We start from the raw sequence: 26,513 nt of genomic DNA on the forward strand, positions 1-26,513 counted from the left end.
TTATTTACTTCTAAAGCCTACATTAAGTAACATTTTTGAGACTACCGTTTCTCCAACAATATGGTCTCCCCCAATAGGAAGTCCCGGCATGTTTTATAGGCATGAAATGAAATTAAGCCCCTCCCCCCCAAATTAAGGCCTATATTAAAACATGCGAAATGGGGGGTAATGGTGGGGGGGCTTGCCATTAGGAAGTACTTTTGTTGCACACCCGGATATGGTGCTGCCTGCGTTGACCCCAATATGAAGTGCCCCACCAACGCCGAGGTCAACATCCAAGCCATCGCTGCCCACCCGCCTGCCTGAAGATACAAGGGGGAGAATTAAGTCACCCCCAAAAAGACGGCCTAGCCATTTTTTCGGGGTTCAAAAAAAAAAAGACCCGCCTTTATTATATGAGAAACACGGTAGTTTTAATATAGAACATTTTTTTTTGCTTATAGCCCACTAATTCAATTATCTCCCTCAGTTTATCCCAAACTAGTGAATTATTTGTATTACAAATATATTATCCAAAATCAATAAGAAAAATGTTAAGACAATACATAATTATTTGAAACAGGAAGAATTTCAGCTTGAATTTCAAGCAACCTATCTTATAAAAGTTGTGATATACATTACTAAATAAAATTATTCTTATTAACTCCATAAAATTTAATTAATACAATTATTCTCACCATAGAGATACAAAGCTTTAATTCTTATCAGTAAAATGCTGTGTGTAGTTCCAAACAAACAAAACTAATTGTTCTAAATACCTTGCTTTCTCTACGATAAATGCTTACAGTATTTGAAAAATAATTTGAAAAATTAACTAAATTAGAGATTACATGTTCTTGAAACCATTTTATTTACTGCATTCAAATTATTTTTCTCCATTACCTATATATAATATTTTCGAAGAGAATTGAAGATATGTTAAGACAGCAACTGATGAACATTTTGTATCAGCAGTCAAAAATACTAAAATTTTATAATTTGAAACCAATCCAAAGAATCATTTGTTACAGAAGAAAGTTACAGAAGAAAATCAGTTACGGAAGAAAATTCTTATACAGAATTATAACTTTGACATGATTAAGATGATTGAATTATATTCTGGAAATGACGCCACAATTCCAAGTAGGCTCACCTTTGCAGTCAGATTAAAAGAGAAGCTAAGAGTAATCTATAACTATAAGGAGAACTTGGATTCTGAAATATGGAAGAAGTTGACCACTTAGAAGAAGCCAATGACAAAAGATTTCTGTACTGTTGACTTAAAAACTACATGGATATAGATGAAACATTTAGATAGACCAGGATGCCAAATAATTGGTGAGCTACCCCACTGCTCTATTTCTTAGAAGGCATCCCACTAAATTATTGGCAAAGAATTCAAAATTTTTATAAGGACATAGTCAGATCAATGATGGAATCACAGTTGGTACCAGAACTGAAAGATAAGGTTTTTTTAATTTTATAAGGGTGTATAGTATTGAAGCTTGAAATATGAGAAGCATGAACCAGGCAAAAATTAGACCGTCAAAATAAGCATGAAGTGCAAGCAAAATGTTACTTCATTTTTTATATGGAAGAATACAGTTATACATAGATAAAAATATCAAATGAATAATCAGATTTCAGAAAAGAAAGAGATAAATGAACAGATAGGTATCTGGTCAACAAAAACAGCAGATGGTCAACAAAAACGGCAGACAGATATTTACCTCTCTCTATTGAAAACAGTAAAACTCTTTATTATGCAGAATGTGGAATAAAATATAGTTAACCAATGTGGAATATAATACAGCTAACCAGTGTTTCAAAATACCTGATGATTCTTCTTTGGAGTAGCTACAATGAACAAGAAGGTATTGTTAAAAATCAAGTTAGAAGAAAACAGACTTGTTTAGGTAGCAAATGGAGAGAGACAAAGTACCTATTTAATTTTTACTATCTGTTTAATTTTTACAATTAATCTTTTATAATAATGAAAGACATGATAGATAGAATCAAATCTGAATTTTAAAACATGGACAATTTGAGATACGCAAATATTGTTTTGTTACTTAAAGTAAAGAATGCTCAGAAGAAGTGATTGTGAATTAAAAATGGAAAACAAAAATCTGGGTTAAATATTATAACAAAATTTATATCAATTAGCATGCTTAGCAAATTAACACATGATGGCAAAGAAATACGAGGACAGATATTTTTTATTTTCTTAGACTTGCTGAAGAAGGAAAGAGAGGATTAGTCCTGGACAGGGAGGCAATGAGCATCTTAGACAAGGTGATGATAGATAAGGGAAAACGTATGACAAAGATTTTTCATTTAATTACTGTACAGTTAATGACCAGCAAGATAAAACAACAACAGCCAAAGAAAACAGAATAAGTGAATCAGTTTTATGACTCAAAAAGTGTGACTTAATGGAACATAAAATATAAAATAGAACTTTACAAAACTCCATAATGTCCCTGTTTCAGAATTAAGACATATCAAAGCAGTGAGGAGTAGTTAAAGCAATGGTTTTATGCTGGTAAATACCACAACAATGAAAATAGGACACTGGGGAAAGAGAATGACAGATTGCAAGAAAAACAATAAATTAGTTCTGGAGAAAATAAAAACTACTTCCTTTAGAAAATAACCAAGAAGCATGAACTCACTATGAATGGATAATGTACTAGGAAAGCTACTAGCCTCAGTAGGGCTGACAATAGTAGAAAACAATGGATAAAGTAGATGAAGGGATCTAAGTGGTCACTGAAATGTCATAGAAAGAATGACCAATTATGGTCAGGCAAGAGATGGGTAGCATTTGTCCATATAATCACTAAGGTCCCAATTCAAGGACACCTAAATAAGTAATTAGCAGAAGTAAAACTAAAATAAGAAGAATTTATCCAAAACAAATTTTATTAAAAGGATATGCAAGTAGCAGTAAGATTCATCTTTAAGGACCAGGAAATCCCATAACTGAAGCTTGCCAAAATCATCAGCAATGAATTGTGTAAAAGCCAAATATCTTATTCAGACTGTTGATCTATAATCAAAGTAGGTAATGAGCAAATACCAAAACATAATATTTTGAAATTATCTTTTCAAAAGTTTTAATAACTTAGAATATTTTCATAATATAAATTGTGTGCCAATGTAGACAATTTTCTTATAATACTTTATGCTGAGAGAAGAATTTAAATTCAGGTTTAGTTCACACCACACATAAAACATGTTGGAGTATACATAATTTGAGATTAATGTGTGACATTTGAAACTACCTTAATAATGTGTAAATCCGAGTTTATGGTCACCATAACTATGCTCAAAAAATCATATGTTAGAACAGTTTGCTACAGTGTACAAACACGGTCTAAAAGTTCATCTCAACTAAATTAATCACACACTTCTCAGAACACAACTTCACAATTGAAATATTACATTGAACAGGGTCAGGGTAGGGTAGAAGAAAGAATATTTAAAATTTATTTATCAGTTATAGTCTTAGATTTTACTCAACACAAACTTGACTGAACGTATTAATATGCTTAAATTTAAGTACCCAATCTTCTTTTAAATTTTTGAAACATGTAATCCAGGTTTGTATAGCAAATATTAACAAACTGCAACTACACAACTTAATTTCTTTTTTTTTTATAAAAAAAATATAATAGTAAAATCTAATATAAATGAAAGTTAAAAACAAACACAGAGAACTGGTTCTTTGATTATTATAAAAATTTAAAACATCCACATCCACTAAACAGACTTTAAAAGGCTTCAGCCCTGCAGATCAGGGCTTAAATGCTAGCAATAAAAGTTTCTTGCAAATTATTGGTTCTCAATGCGTTTATTTGCAGTGATAACCCTAGCATTCTTACTAAGTGTGTGCCATATGCATCTTTAAGATATCCATATGATTCCCTGAAAAAAACAGGGAATTGAAAAAACTAAAAAAAATGAAAAAACCATTCTCTACTCACTCTTGTTGAAGCTTATTCAAGAAAAGGACATACTGATAGTATAAAGATAATGTGTGTCTTTCTGCTACAAAAGACCCACAAGAAAATACAGCAAACACATACTATATAAAAATATAACTTAGTTACTGAGGTGTTTTTAACATAAGTCTTCAAAATAAAAATACTTTCTATTGTTTTTATATTATAAGGGCATCAACATAAAAGAAATGAAAGAGAGACTGACTACAAAGTAATAGATAAACCTATCTGATCCCTAAACTAATGTGATATAATTAAAATTTGAGAAGCTAGTATTCTCTTTAGGAAGACATTATTTTTGAAACATTAAGACCAAAGAGGACTACACTTTAATTTAACTAGAAATAAAATGTATATTTTACTATTTGGAATTCAAAGGACAATATATTCATTATACTATTATTCTCATAAATATTCCCATAAAGGTAAAGATTTTCCCTGTTCAGTCGTGTCTGATTTTAGGGGACTGGTGCTCATTTCCGTTTCTTAGCTGAGGGAGCCAGTATTGTTCAAAGACATTTCTGAGGTCATGTAGCATGACTATATGCCGAGGTGCACAGAATGTGGTTACCTTCCCACCGAATATTCCCATACGTATTTTTCTTAATAGAACATCACGGGATGTTCTTAACAATGTCATTTCTATGGCAACAATACATTTTTTTCTTCTCAAGCATAGTTAAATACCAGGCCACGACAATCCATTTCGAATACATACAAAAAAAACCCTTTCTTTAAGATAATGAATTAATTTTCCTAAATCGAGATTGACAAAATAGCCCTGCAATAATTTGCACAAGTTCAATATAATAGCTTCATATTAAATAATACATCCTTTCTAGTTCAACCTGTTGTTTTATTTTACTGATAGGTGCTTCTGAAGGATACGGTCTGTACCAGGGAACAGTGTTCTTCCAGTCAAAAGTTCAGCCATAATGCATCCAACTGACCAAATATCAACTGAGGATAAAACAAATCAAGATAAAAGGAAATTAAGAGTTACAAACCTCAACTGAAATATTCTACTGGTAAAAAATTCTATACAATGTGCATGTAGTTGTTAAGAATGAAAAAAAAAACAGATTATGTTGTAAAACTAAGAGAAAGAGGTAGGATTAATTAAGGTGATCCAATACACACACACACACATACACACACGCACACAGGGGCAGAGGGAGGGAGAGGTGTGCCCCCAGATACACATGTATGGAGAAAAGTATTTGTGTAAATTAAATTATGAATGAACTGATAAAACATATCAGAAACTATGAACTGGTACCATTTAGATTATACAGTACTATGTGTGTATAAAAACTATTAATTATGCTTAATGTAACATTATGACTAGTAAATGGAGATAATTAAAAAAAATCAGGGATCTGGAAACTCAGAGCATTCTGAAAACACAAGCCATGTACAACAGCAGGACTCTGCATAGTTCTTAATATGGAATGAGAGGGGTTTGTCAGGGGAAATAATTTTTAATTTTATTTAATGCAGTGGGAAGTGCATGTGGCAAAACAAGGATATGTCAAGAATGAAAAGGTGATGATAAATCATGGATGGAATATAAATCTGAGTGACTGGTACAAAAATGTATATTGAGGTAGCATGATAATATAGTGAGAATGAAAGCATGTCAGATAACAAAACCACTACTTGAAGGAAGATTTAATAGACTGAAAAGAAGAGCAAGTCTAAGAAAGTAATGATTGCATAAAGTCTGATAATTTTCTCAAAGCAGTTCAGTAACTTTACAGCATAAAAGACTATTTGAAATAGTAAATGGCCCGGTATATTGTACAGTAAATAACTGTCAGTGTAAACTATATTTTATCTCCCTTTTCTTCTGTATCCTGATTTTAATTTCTTTTGCTTACCAATTTTTAGTCCTTTCTTGGGCTTTGCATAATATCTATTTACCTCAAAATGAAATATAGTGGTGATAATGTATGGTATGAAACAAGTGCAATAGGTACCTAATAATACTAAAACGGTTAATTAGCATGGGAACATAAAACATCTCACAAACATACTGTAAAATATAAGAACAGATAAGTTCAGATGAAGAACTATTAAACAGTTCCAAAAACAACCAAATTATACTGTAAAAATTATACACTGTTTATTAGGTTGGATCTGGATAACTGTATTATGGAGCACAACCTGTGCTATTTGATAGTAAGAGTTTAGGCTTATGAAACATCATACCTGTTTGATTGTAATGCATCCAGTTCAGCATGATCTCAGGAGCTCTGTACCACCTGGTTGCTACATAACCTGTCATTTCATCATCTGTATGCCGTGCCAACCCAAAATCCAAAATCTGAAAAATAAGAAAAACAGATTTATATTGCCGGAATTAAAAAAGAATGTGAGCAAAAGAAGATAAAAAAGGAGGATAGAAAGAGCACACATCTTTTCTAGCAAGCTACACTAGGAAGAAGTCTGAGATTAAGCAGGCAGACAGAAATGAAAAATTTAAAATACAACAATTATCAAGGATTTATAATATATACAAGAACAGTAACACTATATCACATTAACATGATTCAAGAATGATTACGTTATACCCAGAAGAACATTATGGACATATATACATACATAGGTACCTATACTTCACTATCTAGGTCTTGATATAAGATTATAAATGCTTAATTTCCATAAACAATATGGCATACTAATTCCAAGTTACCTTCAACTCACAGTCTTCATTCACAGCTAGGTTACTAGGTTTTAAATCCTAAAATAAAAAGGAGAAAAAAAGAATCAGCCCACCATATTAAAATAGCTGTTCAAAATGAAGCTATTAAATACAGTCACATCTTATTCATAATTTCTATAACCTGTACTGTATTGTATAACAGCCACAAATGTTATACAAAAATGTGTAAGATTATTCATAAAAAAGTCATTTACATACAATATTGCATTTACTATAAAAATTTACCAACGGCATACTGAATTTTAACAGAGAAAATAAGTGAGAAAGTTGAGTGGAATCAACACTGTAACAAAGCTGGATGTACAATGTCTTCCGTTATATGGATATGTTTAATTATTTTCATTTATAAAATTTCAATATTTTGTCTTTCAGAAGAATTATACTATAAACTAAAAATATTGCATGTTTTAATAATACAATAATACTTACTCTGTGTATTATATCAGCAGAGTGGATATACTAAAAGATAAAAGTGTTAATATTAATTAGATTTAGGGCAATATTTTCAATTTGGTTATGATAAAAACATGTTTTTCCTACTCCATTTAATACAGCATTCATGATATAGTAATTGTACCTTTTTTGCCTGATTTCAGCTTCTTTCTATAGGAAAGCAAATATCTGCAACTAGAATTTTTTTAAAATGCCTACATGAAAAACAGTAATGTAATGTAAAATTTTCATTCTTTACATATAATCCTTTCTTGTTACATTTTGATTCAAAATATCTACATGCAAAGTGCCCTGGAATCTGAGCAATTAGATAATCTCATCACAAATTACACCATAACATTTTAAGGGAAATGTCTGGCAGTTTGGACAGATTTCAAAAAAATGAAAGTTGATTAAATATATGCTAACTAACCCTATATACATTTAGGAGAGTCAAATTCTCTTAATCCAATTCCATCTTAATGTACTTGTTACTGTTCGTGTTATGGAGTTATAATAACTAGTACTAAACCAAACTAGAAACTGAGAGACTGTGAGTTCTGGTCCCATCTTAGGCACAAAGGTGACTGGGCCTGTCATTCTCTTTTAGTCCTAGAAAGGAGACAATGGTAAATTCTTCTGAAAAGATGCCCAGAAGCAAAACAAAACAAAAACCCTGCAGGGACTTGTCCAGGCAGTCAGCAGGAATCAACAGAGACTCATTGGCACCCAAAAATAAAAAGTTGCTGAGATGAGCAAATTAGTTATGGTTTATTTGGCTGATTTATTTTGTTGTCACTCCATATTTTTCCATTAGTTTCTAGTTTCCAAAAAAAAAAAAAATGGGCAAAGTGAAGATTTATCCAGATACAAAGACATGTTTAAATTTGTAAACCAAAATTAAAACATATTTTCAATTTGCCCCACATTGTACAAGATGAAAACATGTTTTCTTCTAGGACTGCCCATTTTGTTAACCAAAACAAAGTGCTGAATTTTGGCTTTGCATAATGTAGTTCATCTAGGCCGCTTTTTCTCTGGGCCAATATAGGACGTTTCCCAACTCTGCGTTTCCTTCCTAGAGTGAGTGAAGTCAAACAGGAATCACGTGATGGGCAGTATCAGTAAAAAAAATATGGACAATATTTCCTGAACTCATTTTATGGGAGAGTACGGAAAAAAACTATGTTCCTGAATTTAATAAAATGGTTGAGGAAATATTACTACTGGCTACATTATAAAACTATGTTTTTCATGCTTGTTGGAGATCTTTCCTGTCTTTGTCTAGATGACAAAAAGGGAAGGGGGGGGGGAAGAGTACTTTACAATGCCATCTACAGCATAATCTCTTCTCCTGTAGGTAGTACTGCAAACAGCTGAAGGGATTAGGTGAATACTTTTTTATACCCCCTTCCTTTTCAAGTGTCAAAAACAGTCTCCTTTTCTTCAAATCTAATAAAATATAGCATATGCAGTACAAGCAAATGAAAAAATGCCATACAATAAGAACATTAATGCCTCTGAATATAATGTAGAGCCAAAGCTGGCCCACTTCAAATTCAATTGTGCAAAGAAGCAGAGCCAATTCAATAGTTGTGCAATAGCATTTTTTTGCTTCCATCCCAGATTTCAGAAATGGCAAACATTCTTCAAATCTATTTAAAAGGAAATCACTCTATATAATTCAGGAGAGCAAAAATGCAATAACTGCCTTTGCCTGAATACGGTTTTTGCCTCTATTGATCTATTTGCTTCTATTTCAAGGAGAAGGTAAGTGTACAGAGGTGTTACTATGATTATGAAACTGGAAATACCTTCAAACCCCGAAGAATTTGATAAATGAGAAACTGTACATGGTCATCTGTGAGTTTCTGACATTTTACAATATTGTTCAAATCCGCTCCCATAAGATGGGTTACAAGATATCTGGAAAACAGAAGTCAAACCAAAATGTCAGAAAAAAATGTCCAGAAAACATGGCTGCTTTAATATTTGAGAAGCAAAGTTTTGTCTATGCTAACTTTCTGTGCAAAACATCCCTTTCTAATGCTTTGCACAACTCAATCCTGCATTTTTGAGATTAAAGAAACATAAGCAGATTCATTTAAAATCAACAGTTATAAACAGTGCGTGCGGTATAATCGAAGATATGTAACAATGATTTACATATCTACTAATCACCATCTTCACCAAATTCAGAAATACTCTAACAGTAAAGGGTACCCTACAATAGTTGAACTACAAATCTACTGACATCAATGACAAAATTTGATGTACATAAAATTAATTTTGTCAAACTTCAACTCAGTATAACTCAGAAAATATCTATGGAGATTCTCAGTCATCCAAGTCATGGTTGCCCTAAAGGTGCTTTTTCAAGAGGCAACTGGACTTTCTGGTTTTTCTTTGAAGACATTTCGCTTCTCATCCAAGAAGCTTTTTCAGCTCTTAAAAGTGAATTTTATTTCAATTTTTTCACAGAGAGAACTTTATTTTACAGAAATATAATTTTGATGTATTTTGTAAGTACATAATCAGCACCATTATCCACTCAATCCAAAAATATGAGATTTGTGCATCTATAAAAATGTATTTATAGAATTTTGTGTATTTTTATTATTTGGGAGATATATCTAAAATATTCAAGATTATTTCTTTTAAATGAAAACAGGATAATAAAAACAAAGGCTGTTTCATATAGGTTCTGGCTTGCAGGTTATCAATGTAAAAAGATAAGAAAATAAGATTTTTTCAGAAGTTAGTTGTTCTTCCTAACAATGAATTAAGGAGATTTTACAATGGTTCAGTTTTTCTATTTCTCTGAAGCAATGTAAAAAGGTTATAGAATAGAGGCTATATGAAACATTTAGTCATATTAATATCTATTAACAAAATCCATCTAAATGAACTTATTAAAACAGGAAGCGTGTCTCAACGTGCCTTTGAAAACTGTTACATACAAGTTTTACAAGTTTTAAACACAGCTCTTTAAAATGTTTGCCACTTCATAATCTATTATACAGCTACAAGTACATGAGTCCTTTTAATGCAAAATAATGATGGAACAGGCAAGTCTGAAAATTCAACAATAAAACCAAGGAACTTTATTCCTTCCCATTATCAGACCTTCAAAATATGTTGCTCAGCTTTTCTTTTTTTAAGTCCTCCCCACCCCCGCTTTTTCCCAGGAAGAAAAGTAGCCAGTTCTGCTTCAGAAAGTAAATATTTTGCCAACACCTGTTATTTGAATTATAAAACCTGAACTTCAAAATGGTATACAACATAAACAAGAAGATATAAAGCACAGTAAGAAGATAAGGGAGGGAGGGAGGGACAGACAAAAGATATAGAAATATAAATGATAGCATACAAATGGAGATCTTCACAAAATTCTGCACGCACTTATCCTATGTTACAGGTTATTCAAATATTTAAAATCAATTTATGTGTGAGATGGCTTAGAAACTATTATTACCACATGCACATCAGTTTCTAGCATTTTATCTTCCTTTTGATAGTATATATTCTATGATCCTGATAAATACTGACTGGGTGCAACACCTCATATTGAATTATGAGTTTGGGAGAAGAAGCCACAAATTTTAGGGAGTTTGAACATGTCGGCTAAAGTTGCTGCCTGAACCTCTCTTCCTCTCCTTGGTCAGAGAAAGATGCTTGTCCAGTAGAGTGGCAATGTTGTCTATCAGGGCTTTAGCACTGCCCTGCAGGACTCTAGACAAGGTACACAGATTGTGGGCATGTGATTGGGCCATTTTTAAAAACCTGATTAGAAGACCTGGAGTGTGATTTTTGCAGACTTCAAGCTTGGGCCCTATGCTCCAGGATGTATCTCTGTGCAAGGTAAGTGGAACTAGAGCATGGTCTTATAGCACTCTGGCTTGATCTTGCAGGCACTCATGGTGTACATGCCAAAGGCTGGCTTCATTCCAGGTGAGAAATGCATAATGGCTGTCCTTGAGTATGGACTGCTATTTAGAGTTCATTCTGAGGCTGCTTAGCTGTGCCAAGTGCAGGGATCAGATTTTATGTGATTGTTGAAGTTGAACCCAGGCAAGTGATATGATAGAAGGGGAATAACAGTAGCTATCTACTGGTGTGCAAATTTCTAGGGTTGTGTGGGACTGGACAGACTTATACTTCTGACTGAAAACCATCATTTTGCATTTAATTCTTGGGCTGTTTGTTTTGAATGAACCGGTTTTGTTTCAAAAGGTTGCAGAGTTGCATTATTGTCCTGTCTGGTATCTAGATTACAATTTTATCATTAAGGACGAGTGGTGTATTTTTTTCATGCCTAATTCTGGCCCCAACAAAACCATTGCTTTGGTTTGGAGGAGCCAACATGAGCTTATTTATCTTTGAGGGGGAAGGGTAGAGGACACAATACCATCAGAGAATATGTAGTGTGAAGCAGTCCCTATTTTTCATTCCAAATGCAAGGTTTTATGTCAATGCACACATACTTCTACAGCAACAAAACTGAGGCAGGTATAGAACTTAAACTATTCATGTCCTTAGATGCATACTCTCACTCACATTTGCCCCACTAACTCCTCCCACATGCAAGGAAGTGTTCACTAAGACTACAAATTTAATTCAATATAAAGGTTATAAATTTTGGATTAGTGTTTTTAATGTATGTATGTATGTATGTATGTATGTATGTATGTATGTATGTATATGTATATGTATATATTATATTATGTTACAAAGTTTTGAACTGTTGCTTACACATCATTGAACTCTTCAAATGACTTCGCAGGTGAGAATACATCTAGAAGTCCAATAACCTGTAAAGGTGGGGAAAAGAAATTCCTAAGTAAGCATGAACATCAACCCATTTTTTCTTCAATCCATTTCCCCAACTGAAGTATATTTATTATTCTAATCCAGAGTGCCTGCTATGTAAATACATGATTTAAACTAAGCATCAAATTCTGTTTTATTTCCATTGTTCTATTGTTGCCATATACTTCAATTTTTACTAAAAATGGATACTTTGTAGTAAAGCAACTAATTTTATATTTGGGTAGAGCTTCTACCAGCACCCAATGTGCATTTCAAAATGATGATGATGATGATGATGATAATGATGATTATGATGATGTATGGAGATATATTGACAAACTCTGAAGGCCAATTTACTACATCTTACACAATATGGTGACTTTGCTGTGATCTATCCGACTTGCATTAGATATGACTGCATTAGCTCTAAAGGACCAGAATCAGTATATTGGGATATTCTAGTTCTGAAGACCTAATTCAGAGGTGCTTAGATCCATCTTCATGCAGTCTTTATCAAAATGGTTTAATTTGGTGGAAATGCCACAACAAAGAAAAATGTTACCATATGTGATATATGAACAAAAAGATCAAAAGTACTAGAAACAAATTTATCAAATACTGAAAATGCTGAAAATAAAAACTGAATCAAAACCACAAATATTTTATTAAGTATGATTCAGAGAGTTCAGAGAATCATACTGATGTAGAAATGCATCACAACTGATTATTTATGACAGACAGATACCATAAAGCCAGATGCTCACATGACTGACCTGTTTTATGGCTTATGACCATAATGGGCAGGTTCCACTATGGTTGTAATTTGAGTACCACCAGTACCTGGGACTGGAATTTTAGCTAAGTAATGTGATTGTGAACATCATGTAACCACATTGCTTAGTAACAGCAATCTTGGCAAAGTTCAATTGGTTTTTTTTGCAGAATCATGTTAAAGAAAACTTATATAGACATCCTGGAGTTTGCTATAGCTCATCACTATCATGCTAAATATGCTATGATTACTGATTGTTGCTATTTTTAATTGCATTTAATAAAACCAATATTAGACAAGTAGTCCTCGACTTATGATCGGATGCTCAGAGACAGTTTGAAATTACAACCCCAGATCCTGAAAAAGTATTTACAACCCCGATTTAAGGATCTCACGGTCAACCTCCCTGCAGTCATGTGACTGCACTTTAGGCACTTGAGCCAATATGATGCGAAGAAATCGAAATGAATGACTTTGGGGCAAATATATTAAGAAAATAGCTAGTTGTATCAGGAGACTGGCTTTTTGAAAGACTTTTCTGAATGTATGGGAAATTTAATTACTGTGAGCCAAATATTAAAAAAAAACCTGTAAGTGCTAGAGCTATGTCATGCTTCTTTGATTTGGAAAGACGGGCTTTGGAACAGAGTGAACAGAGCACTAGCTTGTGACCCCTAAAGCAGCTGCATCTCTTTCTAGGACTACATATGCCAAATTATGGAGGCTTCTCTTACAATGACAGTGCAGTGCCATTCTCACATGTTCTGTAGTGATTACTCTGAAGTGTTCACAATTGTCATATCCATCCAATATCCAATCTAAATTACATATGAAAACTTTTCACTGACATAAGTAGTAGTATTTAAAAAGTAATGGAATTTTACTGAATGACCTTCCTAAATATTTAATGTCAACAAGAGAAACCAAGGTAGGTCTGTCTTTAATTAGCAATCAAAAATAAATATATGGGCAAATGTACCCTTTTGAACTTACATCAATATATTTCAGTAATAATTTCTTCACACACAATTACAGTTACAAACTACCAGTCTTTACTACATGCAGTGTTCTGACATTACCTGCAGAAGAACGAAATCTGATAGTCCTTGAAAAACAGCAGTAGCACTTAAGACTTTACAGCACTCTCTAAGCAGGTTACAGTCATCATATAGACCCCAACAATCTGGGTCCTTACTGACCTCGGAAGGATGGAAGGCTGAGTCAACCTTTAGCCCAGCAATGGGCAAAGTCAGCCTGCAATACTGCATACTAACCACTGGGCTACTATAGCTCAGTATAAAAATATATATATTATTTAGAAACAAGGAACAATGCAACAGGAACTATAGTTTGAACTGTTATGCTCAACGAGTTGACAATCTGATTGGTCTTCCTAGCATTTAAAGGGAAATTAGAAGTTGCTTTCACAGAACAAATTTTCCACACTTTCACTATTTGCTGATATGTCTGAACAAGTATTTTGATTAAAAGTGGATTAGCTGTACTAAACTTGTACTTCAAAAATCTCCATCAGTTCAATCCTCAATACAGCAGACTTTACTCGAATTAAATTTGTGTAGGATAGATCTATTTATTACATATTGTGAACTCTGCATAAAATGACAGGTGTAATCATTTGATTTATGCAGCTGCTGATCTCATAGCAGTGGCTCTAGAAATGAGAGAGAAATTAAAATCAAAGAAGCAATACTATTTGCAAAAAAATAAAAAATAAACACCTCCAAACAATAAAATGAAATGTGCCTAGTGGTCTTTTTAAAAAATCAACCAAATTTTAATCAAACAAGATAAGAACTAACAAATCATCTGACAGGGTTGCTTAATCTGGACAACAACTGCACTAGAGGAAGAAATGTTTTTGCAATATTGTGTTCCAGAAATACAGAGAAGCTATGAAGCATTTCACAACAGTCCCGGAGTTGCAGATTGCAGAATTAACAGCTATATTATTTCCTCAAATTTGACTATTCTCGTAGTTAATAGAATAAATACTGCACTATTATATCCCACCACTGTCATTCTTTGCTTGAAGAATGACGTCATTTTCATTTCATTATGGCTGGCACGTAAACTGTTCCATGCAAACTCATGGGTTGCAGTGTTCAGTTCCAATGTATGAAAGGTGCTTTGGATTCAGTATGATCATATTCATTGTAACTGTGAGTGGCCCTGTAAAGAAATCTTTCAGACAGTAGCTCTACATGAGGAAGACCAACTCCTTTCCTGCTCAGTTTGAATATCTGCACATTGTGAACCAGAGTTAACAAACAGTTCATACTCAACTGGGCTCCGAAACCAAACACAATTATGATTTGTGTCAAACTTACATTTTCATGTTTCATATGTTTAAGCAGTCGCAGTTCGCGGTAGGTCCTTTTGGCGTGTATGATAGACTGAAATGGTCTGGACAATTTCTTCACTGCCACACGAAGGCCAGTTTTAGCATCAAAGGCAGAGCTATAAAATCATTTTTAAAAAAGCATTAACGGTGTAATCAGTGTTAGCATTTTACTACGAAAAGATTATGATTTATCTTAGCCTTTTGAGAGAATGTAACTAACGTTTGTAACTTAGAATATGAGCCGCAAAAGAAGTTGAAAATTTTTCTCGGCATAAGCATGGAAAAAGAATTATTATATGATATTCATTTTAATATACTACATTAAATGAATAAATGTGGAAATAACTTTGGCTTTATAAAGAATGAAAAATCTTGCAATCATATGACTAATAACACAGAGATATGACAATGACTTCCTGTAAACTCCTTGAAAGTTTCAACTTCAAAATTCACATATTGTGACATTTCCGAAACAAAAGCTCCCTATATCCATCTCGAAGCATAATATATGCCTCACAGCAAGCCAGTTGTGGAAATAAAGACCAAACTACTCCTCAGATCTCTAGATTGAATAATTTAACTCAGAAATATCTAGACACTGTTTTTTTCAGACACTTAGATGCGTTAAAATTTTGAAATTTTATTGCCATGGTTTCTGATCTAATCAGATTTACAGACAACCCTAAAGAGATACTGTGTACTCATTTCCAAATATTAAAAAAATCCAGACCATATTTTTGTAATTGTTACTAAATAGCAAACAAGTACAAAATGTACAAAGAACCACCCATTAAATCTGAAGATGAAACAGATACTGTATATCTGACTACACTAACACTGAACTGTATTTGAATAGAAAAAGCATTTGTCAGAATGTACCCGTATTATTTTAGCTTGAAATTGAATGGAAAACCTTTTTTCACTCTTCCCCCGAGTCAGCCATGCCTGCGCTAAATTTGAAAATAATCACTTATGTGTTATTAACCACACTGAACTGAACATAAAGAGAGACATTCCCATAATGGATATCTAGTTATTGAAGGCTGGCAGGTGTTCTTGCAAAATGTCTGCAATGTTTCTCTTGGCACAGGAAGAACTGATGTCACAAACCACTAATTAACTTGATTCCCCATCATGCCAAACTAGCCACGTCCCAAGAAAGATATATATCATCCCGAATCATCTTCTCCTCTTCCTTTATATAAGCAGGAGGGAAGTTTTTATTCTAATTTTTTAAGAATACTTTTGTGGTCTAATATGAACCCAGATGCCTTTATTCAGTTAGACGAAATTATGAATGCCTGACATTTTGCTTTATCAACTTACCAGGAACACAAAACCTACCATGACTCTTCTGGGTCGTTGTCAAACTGGCCATCCCTGGAATAGTTTACCAGAAGATAATTGTCTGAAAACAGAAACGTTTCTGATTTTGCAGACATGGTGTTTCATGGTTCAGTGTCTTCTCTAGAACACCAGAAACCAGTTTTAGTTTGAAAGATTGATTTCTGGAAAATTGCCAATTTTTTCTCAGATTATGTTGCACTGGCATGTTTATAAAGTTCCAGTAAGCTGGCAATCTAGAGGGCACTAAGTGCAATATGGGCATAGACGGATGCTGTGGGTGTCTTCTGTGCAATAGCCAGAAAATATACAAAAGGTATTTTTATTTATTAATTTTTTTGGCACCCATTTTGTTGCAAGGCAACTTGCAGGTATAAATATAAGACTTTGCATTTATATGACCTGGCTACAATGAAATTGGATTTAGTGCAAAGGACTCCAATAATTTTTTTCCTCTGGCCATTATTTCAGATTCCTTCAACAATCTTACGTGAACGGGTACCTTGGATGCTTACTTGGATGCTAGCCTGGATTCTTCAACTGTTCTATATAGTTTAATTATCCTTAACTAATCAAATTATATACTGAATGTAGTGGAAAAATTCTTAATCTTGATGCTAAAATATTTGCAAAGCCACTGTTTTACATCAGACAAAAGGAAATATATACACCAGATACCTCTTACTGCTTAACACTCTTATAATATTTGTTCAAATATAATACTAGTAAACTAAAATAAAGAAGAATTTAGTCTACAATCAGGAACTTCTCTTAACCTGTGTAATGAATACACTGAAAAGTATCTTAGATGACTTAGAAGCACTCATCACCATATGCTCCAAAATTACTAACTGCAAGAATCCTTGGGTTCTCTGTGCTATAAAGATAATAGGTGACGTCATGGATACGCCATGCAACTTTCATAGCACTAAAAAGTGTTTTTAAAATTCCCAGTTTATTATAATATTAGCCTGTTGTGTATCATAAATGGTTGTTATAATATTTCCAAATTTGGTGCCTAAATTCATATTAGAAATTTTTTGGATTAAAAATTGCCAATTTAAATAATCGAAGGCCTTCTCTGCATCTAAAAATATAAGTGCAATTTGTTTTTCAGGGTGGGCTTTGTAAAATTCTAAGACATCTAGTACTATTCTTAAGTTGTTCCTGATTTGTCTGGTCGGGAGAAATCCATTTTGATCTTCATATATATGCTCATTTAACATTCTTTTTAGTCTACTTGCTATAATAGAAGTGAATATTTTGTAATCAGTATTTAAGAGTGAAATCGGACTATAATTATGTATATATCGGGGATCTGAATCCTCCTTCCGGATCAGCGAAATCAAGGCCCCTCTCCATGAGTCCGGCATCCTGGCTGCCAATAAGACGTCATAAAAACTTCCACCATAAGAGGTCCTATTTGTTCTGCTATTGCCTTGTACAGCTCCCCTAGAATCTCATCTGGTTCCAGGGATTTATTGTTTTTCTGGTTCTCTACTGCTGATTTCAATTCAAACCAAGTAATGTCTTTGTTTAATAATTTTTCCATTTCTTCTCCAATTGCTTTATCCTTCACTTCATCTAAATAGTTTCTTATTCTATCTTCATTAACTTCTTCCTTTTTATATCACTCTTCAAAATACTTATGGGCAATTTCTTTTTTCTGTTCTATCTCCTGTTGTATATCCCCCTTTCCATCTATTAGCTGGTATATCAATCTCTTTTCTTTCTTTTTTTTCAGTCTATAGGATAGCCATCTCCCTGGCTTATTAGCATGCTCAAAATAAGTTTGTCTAGTTGTATTCAAATTTATAATCATTCTCTCTTGTTCAATTAAATTCAGTTTATGTTTAGTTATTATTAGCTGATTTTGCAATTTTGAATCCTTTGGGGTACTCTGTAATTGAGTTTCTAATTCCTTAATTTTTTGTTGTAATTTGTTTTGCTGGGTGTATTTTTCCTTATTCCTCTTGGCGTTATAAGAGATTGTTATACCTCTTATTACTGCCTTCATTGTATCCCAAATGTTTTGTTTTGTAGTTACTCCATTATCATTTTCCTTTAAGAAATAATTTAATTCCTCCTTGAGTTTGTTGGTGTATTATTTTTCTCTTATTAACTGAGTATTTAATGTCCATCTTTTCTTGGGTTTTTCCCTACCCTTCCATATTATCTGAATTGGATTGTGATCTGCGCATTCATTAGGTAAAATTTCAATCCCTTTTATTTCATTTGCTATTTCCCCATTCATCCATGCCATACCAATTCGTGTCCATATTTGCTGAGGATTTGAATAGAATGTAAATTGTTTTTTCTCGGGATGTGACCTTCTCCATATATCAATCAAATTTAACTCCTTCATCATTTCCATACATATCTTGGGAAGCTCTCTTACCCCCCCCCCCTTTGTTCTTCCCCCCATTACTGTGGTCTTTTTGATAATCAGCAATAGAATTAAAATCTCCTATGATACAAATATTTCTTTTTTCCAATCCAACTATTTTTCCATAAAGATGCTTAAAAAACTCTTTTTGATCTCCGTTCAGGGTGTAGATTACCACTAAGAGAATTGGGATGGCATTAATCCAGATCTGCAAAAGCAGAGTTCTTCCCTCAGAATCCGACCATATTAAATCTGCTTTCAAATCCTCTTTAACATATACTGCAATCCCTTTCTTTTTCCCCATGTCTGCTGGTGCGGTAAATAGCTTCACTAATTTCAGACATTCTAGTTATTTTTCATCCGTTTTGTTTATATGAGTTTCTTGTAGGCATATTATATCAGCATTTTTTTTTGATTAGTTTAGCTATTATCCTTTTTCTTTTTATGGTCGAGTTTAAACCATTTATATTAATAGATGGTAGTTTCTTTTCTTCTTCCATTTAATTAATTCTGTTTCGCTCTTTGTCTTGTATTGGCTCCGGTCTCTCCTTGTACCTGAAGATGTGTCCTACTTTCTTCTCTCTCCTGATGTAGATGAGTATTTGCTTGATTTCCTAAAGTTCCATCTCTGTTCTTATGATAGCCTTGTCCTGGGAGTTTGTTTCCAGTTCCTCCTTACTGCTCTGGTCTTCCGGACCTACCAATTGCTCATAAAATTCCTGGGCCTTTTTCATGGAGCCTATTTTCCTTTCGTTCCAAAAAACTAACATCCCCTCTGGGATTAGCCATTTAAATACGATTCTTTTCTGATTTAGGTAAGCTGCTAAGAACTTGTAGTCTCATCTTTGTTCTCTTACTCTTCTTGGTATTTGTTTGAGAATCAAGACTTCTTTACCTTTATACATGATTGTTTCATATCTTGACATCCCATATATGATATCCTGGACACTCCTTCATGCAAATCCTATATGGACTTCTCTTGGGCATTTGTGGCGTCGCGCATAATTAGTGCTAATCCTGTAAACTTCACCAAACTCCCTTAAGATGTCATCTTTATCCTTTTCCAATAGTCCAGCCAGTATTCCCGCCATTAGTTGTTCCAGGTCTTCTTCTTTGGATTCAACTACATTTTGGAATCTCAAGTATGTAGCAGCCTTGTCCATCTCTAGGTAGACCAGTGAGTCCTCCATTTCTTTACTCACATTCTTTAATTCTTCATCTACCCTTTCTAATTTCCTTTCGGTTCGTTCAGTCCTTTTCTCTACCTCTTTTATTGTTGCTTCATTTTCTCCGAGGCCTGCTGTAATAATCCAACTTTGTCCTCTACTTTGGAGATATCCGCTTTCATTTCTGCTTTTAATTTCCCCATCTCCTCTTTTAGTGCATTGATATCTGCTCTCGTCTCGTTATGGTTTTTCATCATTGTTTCTTGCAGCTTCATCATCGATTCCTGTAAAGTCAGCAAAATTGATTGGATGTTGGCATTCGAGATGTTAGCTTGTTTCTCCACTGGTAATGTTTCTTCTATGGTTTTTTGTGCCATGGGCGAAGCTGTTGCCGATGTAGTTGTTAACGTCGGGGTGACCTTTCTTCCAGTTTTCAGAGCTGTAGCAGTTGTGGAAGTCATTTCTTTTAAGATTTGTTTCTGTTGTTGTCCAATATTAATTATATTATCCCAAAAAACATTCAGTGATAGAATCTCTGTATTAGGATTGACCAGTATCTGATTACTTAATCTATCTATCTGCTGGATAGCTGTGCTCTTAACTGGTTACTGGAGTATAAGTACTTATGTATAAAAATATTATCACTGTATTATTTTAAGTCCAAATTATAAATCACATATATTATTTTGTAAGGTCTATGCTCAGCCTCTAAACATAACTTCATGTAATAATTATATTATATAATATTATACTATACTATACTATACTATGCTACTATACTATACTATAGTATACTATACTACACTATATTATATATATTATATTATATATTATATATATAATATATATATGTATGGCATTCAGCTTTGTTTGGGTATTTTCCCACGTCATTGTAGTTGTGCTTTTAAAGTTGTAGCAACATTTCAGCAGAATCTCATCTGCCATCATCAGTGGGGAGGTAAAAAATGCTGAGTAGTGACTGCAATTACACGGTATCTTCACAGATTCGGAAGCTTCCATTTTTACTTTTTGTCTTAGCGTTCCTAATTTTCCTGATTTTCTTCAGATGGAACCACCCCCTCAATTAGATCAATATGCTCCCTAAAGGGCTGTTAAGTGGTTTATATCAGTTATATTGTTACGATAGCTTCAGGGTTTTTAAATATTGCCTGTGGCGCCACACTATCTCTGTTCCGTCAGCTCCGATCTTTTTCCCGTCTCCTCTTTAATAAAGTCTTTCAGAATAAAAATCAAATGAGATAGTCCAAATCCTCCACAACTTCCAGGAACCTTCCAGCCGCTAGTCTCCCAACCTCGTAAACTTCCCTTTTTACTCGTTATTGTCCTCTCACTCTCTCTTCTGTCTGCCAAGCCCTTTCACTGTCACTTGCCTCGCATCCGCTTTTTGGCCGCTTTCTTTTAGGGCTCCGGACAGACACTTGTAACAGCCTTATAAAAGTCTATGGCATTCCAATCCTCCTCTCCGCCGCTAATTTTTTCTACCACTCTCTTCCCCAATGATCTCACAAACTGTCACTCACTCGCTTCTTTACATCGGTGGCAGTCCAGACTTCAGAGCCGCCATTGATAGGAGCCTGTTTCTTGCTCGTTGGGCTCTGGAGGGCTCCTCTTTGCTGCAGGGGGGTTGCCTTCCCCACACTGCAACCCGAGTCTCCCCCACACCGGCACAAATCTCTCCGGGACTCGTGCACCCTCAAAGGATCGCACCAACCGCAAAAAGAGATTAACTGAAACCACAGACGGGCTTCTGCACCTCTGTTCGCCCTTGCCTTGCCACCGGAAGTCTAAAATTCCAAATATGTTCATCAGTCCACAAAGACTGAAGTTTTGAATTGTGGCTACTAGAAAAGTACTCATAGGATTCAACTCCAATAAAGGTAGTCCTCGACTTACAACAGTTTGACTGTTTGAACTTACAACAGCACTGAAAAAAGTGACTTATGACTGTTTTTCACACTTAAGACCATTGCAGCACCCCCATAGTCATGTGATCAAAATCCTGGCAACTGATTTGTATTTATGACAGCTGCGGTGTTCAGGGTCATGTCATTACCTTTTGTGACATTCTGACAAGCAGGGTCAATGGGGAAGCCAGATTAACTTAACAAATCTGTTATTTGCTTAACAACTGTAGTGAGTAACTTAACAACTGTGGTAAAATGGGTCATAAAATGGGGCAAAATTCACTTAATTGTCTCTCGCTTAGCAACAGAAATTTTGGGCTCAACTGTGGTAGCAAGTCAATACTACCTGTATATGATGCATTTTGAATCACGGTATACTATTTCACTGTTTGACTCCTGGCACAATGTTATCTGGGAAGTTCAGTGCTGAATTTCAGTAAAGTACATTTACAGAAGCCATAAGAGACCAATACAGTATGAACTAAAAGCACCGATATGTCTATTGACTAATCCTACTGCATTCATTAAGCAATGTATTTGTCAAGAGTATTTTACTTCCTTCTGATTATTTTTAATCAGAAAAACAGATTTACCAGCATAACTGGTAAATAGATGTAAGAGGAAGATATTTAATATATTGAATGACTCCTCTCATCCGGGACATCAGCTCTTTGAACTATTACCATCGAGAAGGAGATTCAGGGTATTAAGAACAAGGACGACTAGATTTAAGAACAGTTTTTATCCAAGTGCAGTTTTGAGTTTGAATGCAGGGTCATAAGATTTTGTGGAATTTAATGGCTGAGAGTAATGGGGTATTTACATTTTTAAATTGTATAGAGATTATTGTATGGTCTGTTGTGTTTAATTTTATTTTTCTTTCAATGGTGTTGTCCAGTTTTACTTGTGGAAGAGCACCTCATTTCGTTGCACCCGCTTGCGAGTGTAATGACAAATAAATTCTTATGTCTTATGTCTTATAACTGATTTTTACTTTTTTTTTAGATTCTAATGTAAGAATACTCAGACATGCTGTACAAAGCAATACCAGCCCCTAGCAGCATTTGTTATTTACTTAAGCTCCACATTCATTCTTGGAAAAATATAAATACTGCCTCATCTGGAATGTATCTCCCTACTCATTAAAAAAGTTGGAGTGGCAGAGTCGATCTATAGAATCTATAAACTATTGCAATAAAATGTTATGACTAATCAGTATAACCATTTTTAAGACGCCTACAATGTTAGCAAAATCTATGTTATTTCCACAAAAGCAAAAGAGTAGGCTGCCTCTGCTTTATTTACTGTCTAACTTAACACAATGTAGGTGTTACTTGCAGGGGTTTGTCACTGAATCTTCTTTCTCCATGAAGCACAACTACTTAAAATATTTTTGTTATACTAATGCACACCAGAAAATACAGTGCAAAACATCGTTAGGAAAAACACAACTTCCTCTCCTAATTTACATTACTTCTTTTCAACTACCGTATTTTACAATGTCTTTAATGCTTAGCCTGTACAACCCACAGCTTCTTCTATTTACAAAAGTAGCCTGAAGTATGCTAACTTTTTTTTTAAGAAAATGCTATTTATACACTTGGAAAATTCAGTTTGGTAATGTTGAAATTCAAATCCATGAAGCCTTAGGTCAGTCCTGGTCAGCCTAACATACCCACAACCGTTGTAAGAAGAAAGACAATGGGAGAACAGAAAGAGTATATGCTGCCCAGAGCTTCTTTCATGATAAGGATGAAAGCAACAGATTTGGCTGGCTAAATCTCTCTCGTCATGCAGGGCTGAAGTTACTGCTTTATTGAGGCAGGCCCAACAGAAAGCAACATCACCCCAACAAAAAACAATTTTTGCAGGGAAAGATCCTGAAGTCAGCAGGGCACTTGTGCTTTTTCCTCAAAGCCAGATCTTTCCAAGTCTTAGACAACCTGCCCTACAATTCCAAACTGAAACTGGGGCGAGAATAATTAGGCAATTCCTCTCTATCAAAGCCTATCATTTAGGCACCAGAAAAGCAAGATAAGTTTATGCATATTTGTTAAATTTTTATCTGGCTCAAGGGAGACTACAAAACGCTCACTTTGTCGTCGTGCCCCCCCACCCCCATTAACCCTGGGAGGTAAACTGGGCCAAAAGAGCAATCGGAGGAAGGAAAAGTCCAAAACTGGCCAACGAACTTCCATAGATGGGTTAGCTTTGCACTTGGTTTCCCTGGGTCCTAGTCCAAGAGGGTAACCACCTACCAGATGATTGCTCAGAACAAAATCAGTGGAAAGCGGCCACAAGGGAAGATTAGACTGACAGGACAATGTGATTGTAGAATAAAGCATAGGAGGGCAGCATAAATCTACACGCCCGGACTTCAAAAGGGCTAACAGAACAGCCCAAACCAGTTAGTTCCCTTCTGATAGCGCAACTTGAATAAACCTTTTTTTTTTTGAGGGGTGTGTGTGTGAAAGCATGCTAAGACCAACCATCCCGAGGGGCTTTTTTTAAAAAAAAAAACTGCCAAGGAATAGGATCTCCCCCGGGGTGACAGGCCTCGGTGGGAATGCGGACAACTGCATGCCGGGCAGCGCTGCAAAGATGCGCGTTCCGCCCTTTGGATGCAGCGCAGACGGCGACGTTTCCTCCTTTTCCCTGGAATGATTGCAACTCACCAGACGGAGCCGTAAGCTCCAGACCCCACCGGCGACAGGTTCTGGTAACGCTCGGGCACCTCCCAGATCGTCTTGTTCAGCTCTTGCCGGTAGAACTTGGGCCGCTCCTGGGTCATCTCGACCCCCAAGTCCGCCCCACCCAGCGGGGCCGAGAGGGAGGAGACCCTCGAACCGGGGACCTCGGCTCCTCCCCCTGCAGCGAAAGGGAGTTTCCCGCGCGGAGGGAGGAGGTGGGAAAGTCACCCGCGCCTAGCTGCAACTTCGGTCGCTTGGCCGCAGCGGCTCGCCCCGAACGCCTTGCACCGCTTGCAGCCCCTCCTCGGAAGGAAAGGAGAAGGACCGCTGCAGGAACAGTGGCCGGGGCGGGGGAGGACACCGCAAGCGCTCACTTCTCCAGGCTGCCCAATCCCTGACGGGAAAGGCCACCTAGGTCTAAGGAGACCCGAGCTGGTTTAAGAGTCGAGCGGGGACCCAGGCAATGACGAAGACGCGCCAGTCTGACTTCGCCGAACCTCTTCCTAGATCCTCGACCAATCGATCGCGGAGGTATCGCGAGATCTGCGGCTCGGAATCGCTAGAGGCAATGCCCCAATATGGAACCTGATTCCTGCGGCCTATACGAGCGCAGCCCGCTGGCACGGTCTCGCGAGATCTATAAAGGAGAGAAACGGAGGAAGGCGGAGTTTGAGGCAATTGTAGGAGTTGCCTTCCTGGGGTGGAGGGGTTATTTTGACAGCGCGAGCCCGGTTTTATATCTTCTTGCTTTTCTTCCCCGTTGCTATGGGAAAGGCTGCAGCTCGGAGCTTTAGGGCCAAGAAGCACCGTAATCTTCATTGCGACATTTCTAAGGCAGCCTCTTTGATTTAGAGATTAACGTGAATTCCTGTCATGAGAAGTGCTTTTTTCCCACCTCGTTTTTGCTTAACCAGCTTAAATGTCTATCCAGGGTTGTCCCAAAGGTGCTTTTTCAAGAGGCATCTGGACTTTCTGGTTTTCTTTGAAGACGTTTCGCTTCTCGTCCAAGAAGTTTCCTCAGCTTAACCAACCTAAGTTACTGAAGCTGCTGGATTTCCCCTTATTTTCCAATTTGCTTTACTCCACAGTCTTACTCAAGAAATCAAAAGCGCGCACAACTCCAGCGTTTCCTCGTACTGACCTAGTGTTGATGCCATATATTCACCCGTATGAAGAACCGAGCTGGTGTTTTGCTCGTTTGCAAATCTCCCATTCTTGGCAAAGGGGCAACTTACTAACAGTCAATGCACGTCCCCGTCTTCCCCCCTCCTCCCCAGGAACAGGATCTGCAAAGGGGAATCACGCTTTATACATCGTATTACCTTCAACTTACTGGTTAAATGTACACAGCCACCCCATGATCTCACACAAGGTGACCGTGGGCGACCTACAACAATCAATTACCAAAAACCCATTTAAAATGTAGAGGACATGTCATATATTAGACGCCGCTCTGCGGAAAGATACCGTAGTTCTTCAAGAATGCGAAAGTAACACAACCCCTACATCTCACGTTTAAAGTCGAGCCCCAAACACATCAGGAATGTCTCTAACAGCCGTCTCAAAACGGCTTGCAATTCTGCAGCAGTTTCAGATACTGCGACCTGCCACGCCACCTGCCGATGGATGAGGACCCATCAGAAACCAGTTGCCGAAACAACCGCTCGGATTGGGACCCCCGAAAGGCGTTCTTGCCCCTTTGAATCTCAGGTTGGCTGTGCCTGTGACTTGAAACTTCGCCCGCAAGCAGAATTGACGGCGGAGACGTCACAATTCTCTGTCTAGCTACGGCACCTCGCTAACGCACGCCAGGCGGAGTTTTTAACCCTTGCCCCGCTCTCTGACCCCGCCAAATCCGGCGAAAACCGAAAGGGAAAACAACGGGCTGCGGAGGGGGAAGCGCATGCGCTCCGCAC

At 35.9% G+C, this 26,513-nt stretch overlaps 1 protein-coding gene across 2 annotated transcripts in view; it reads right to left on the reverse strand.

The window, feature by feature from the left end:
- The window catches only part of MAPK14 (mitogen-activated protein kinase 14), a 37,658-nt gene extending 12,412 nt beyond the window's left edge, over positions 1–25,246 (reverse strand). For both annotated transcript variants that reach the window (XM_026716929.2, XM_026716925.2), the window contains exons 1-8: positions 24,583–25,246; positions 15,073–15,202; positions 11,896–11,954; positions 8,958–9,069; positions 7,141–7,170; positions 6,682–6,729; positions 6,198–6,312; positions 4,875–4,946 (exon numbers count right to left, since the gene is read on the reverse strand). In XM_026716929.2, coding sequence (XP_026572714.1) covers positions 4,875–4,946; positions 6,198–6,312; positions 6,682–6,729; positions 7,141–7,170; positions 8,958–9,069; positions 11,896–11,954; positions 15,073–15,202; positions 24,583–24,698 — 682 coding nt within the window. In that variant the 5' untranslated portion in view covers positions 24,699–25,246. The remainder of the gene's footprint in view (positions 1–4,874; positions 4,947–6,197; positions 6,313–6,681; positions 6,730–7,140; positions 7,171–8,957; positions 9,070–11,895; positions 11,955–15,072; positions 15,203–24,582) is intronic.
- Positions 25,247–26,513: the final 1,267 nt, after the last annotated feature.

Source organism: Pseudonaja textilis, chromosome 3 (genome assembly GCF_049901715.1).
Source record: "Pseudonaja textilis isolate UNSWEBS1 chromosome 3, rPseTex1.2, whole genome shotgun sequence".
Taxonomy (NCBI): Eukaryota; Metazoa; Chordata; class Lepidosauria; order Squamata; family Elapidae; genus Pseudonaja; species Pseudonaja textilis.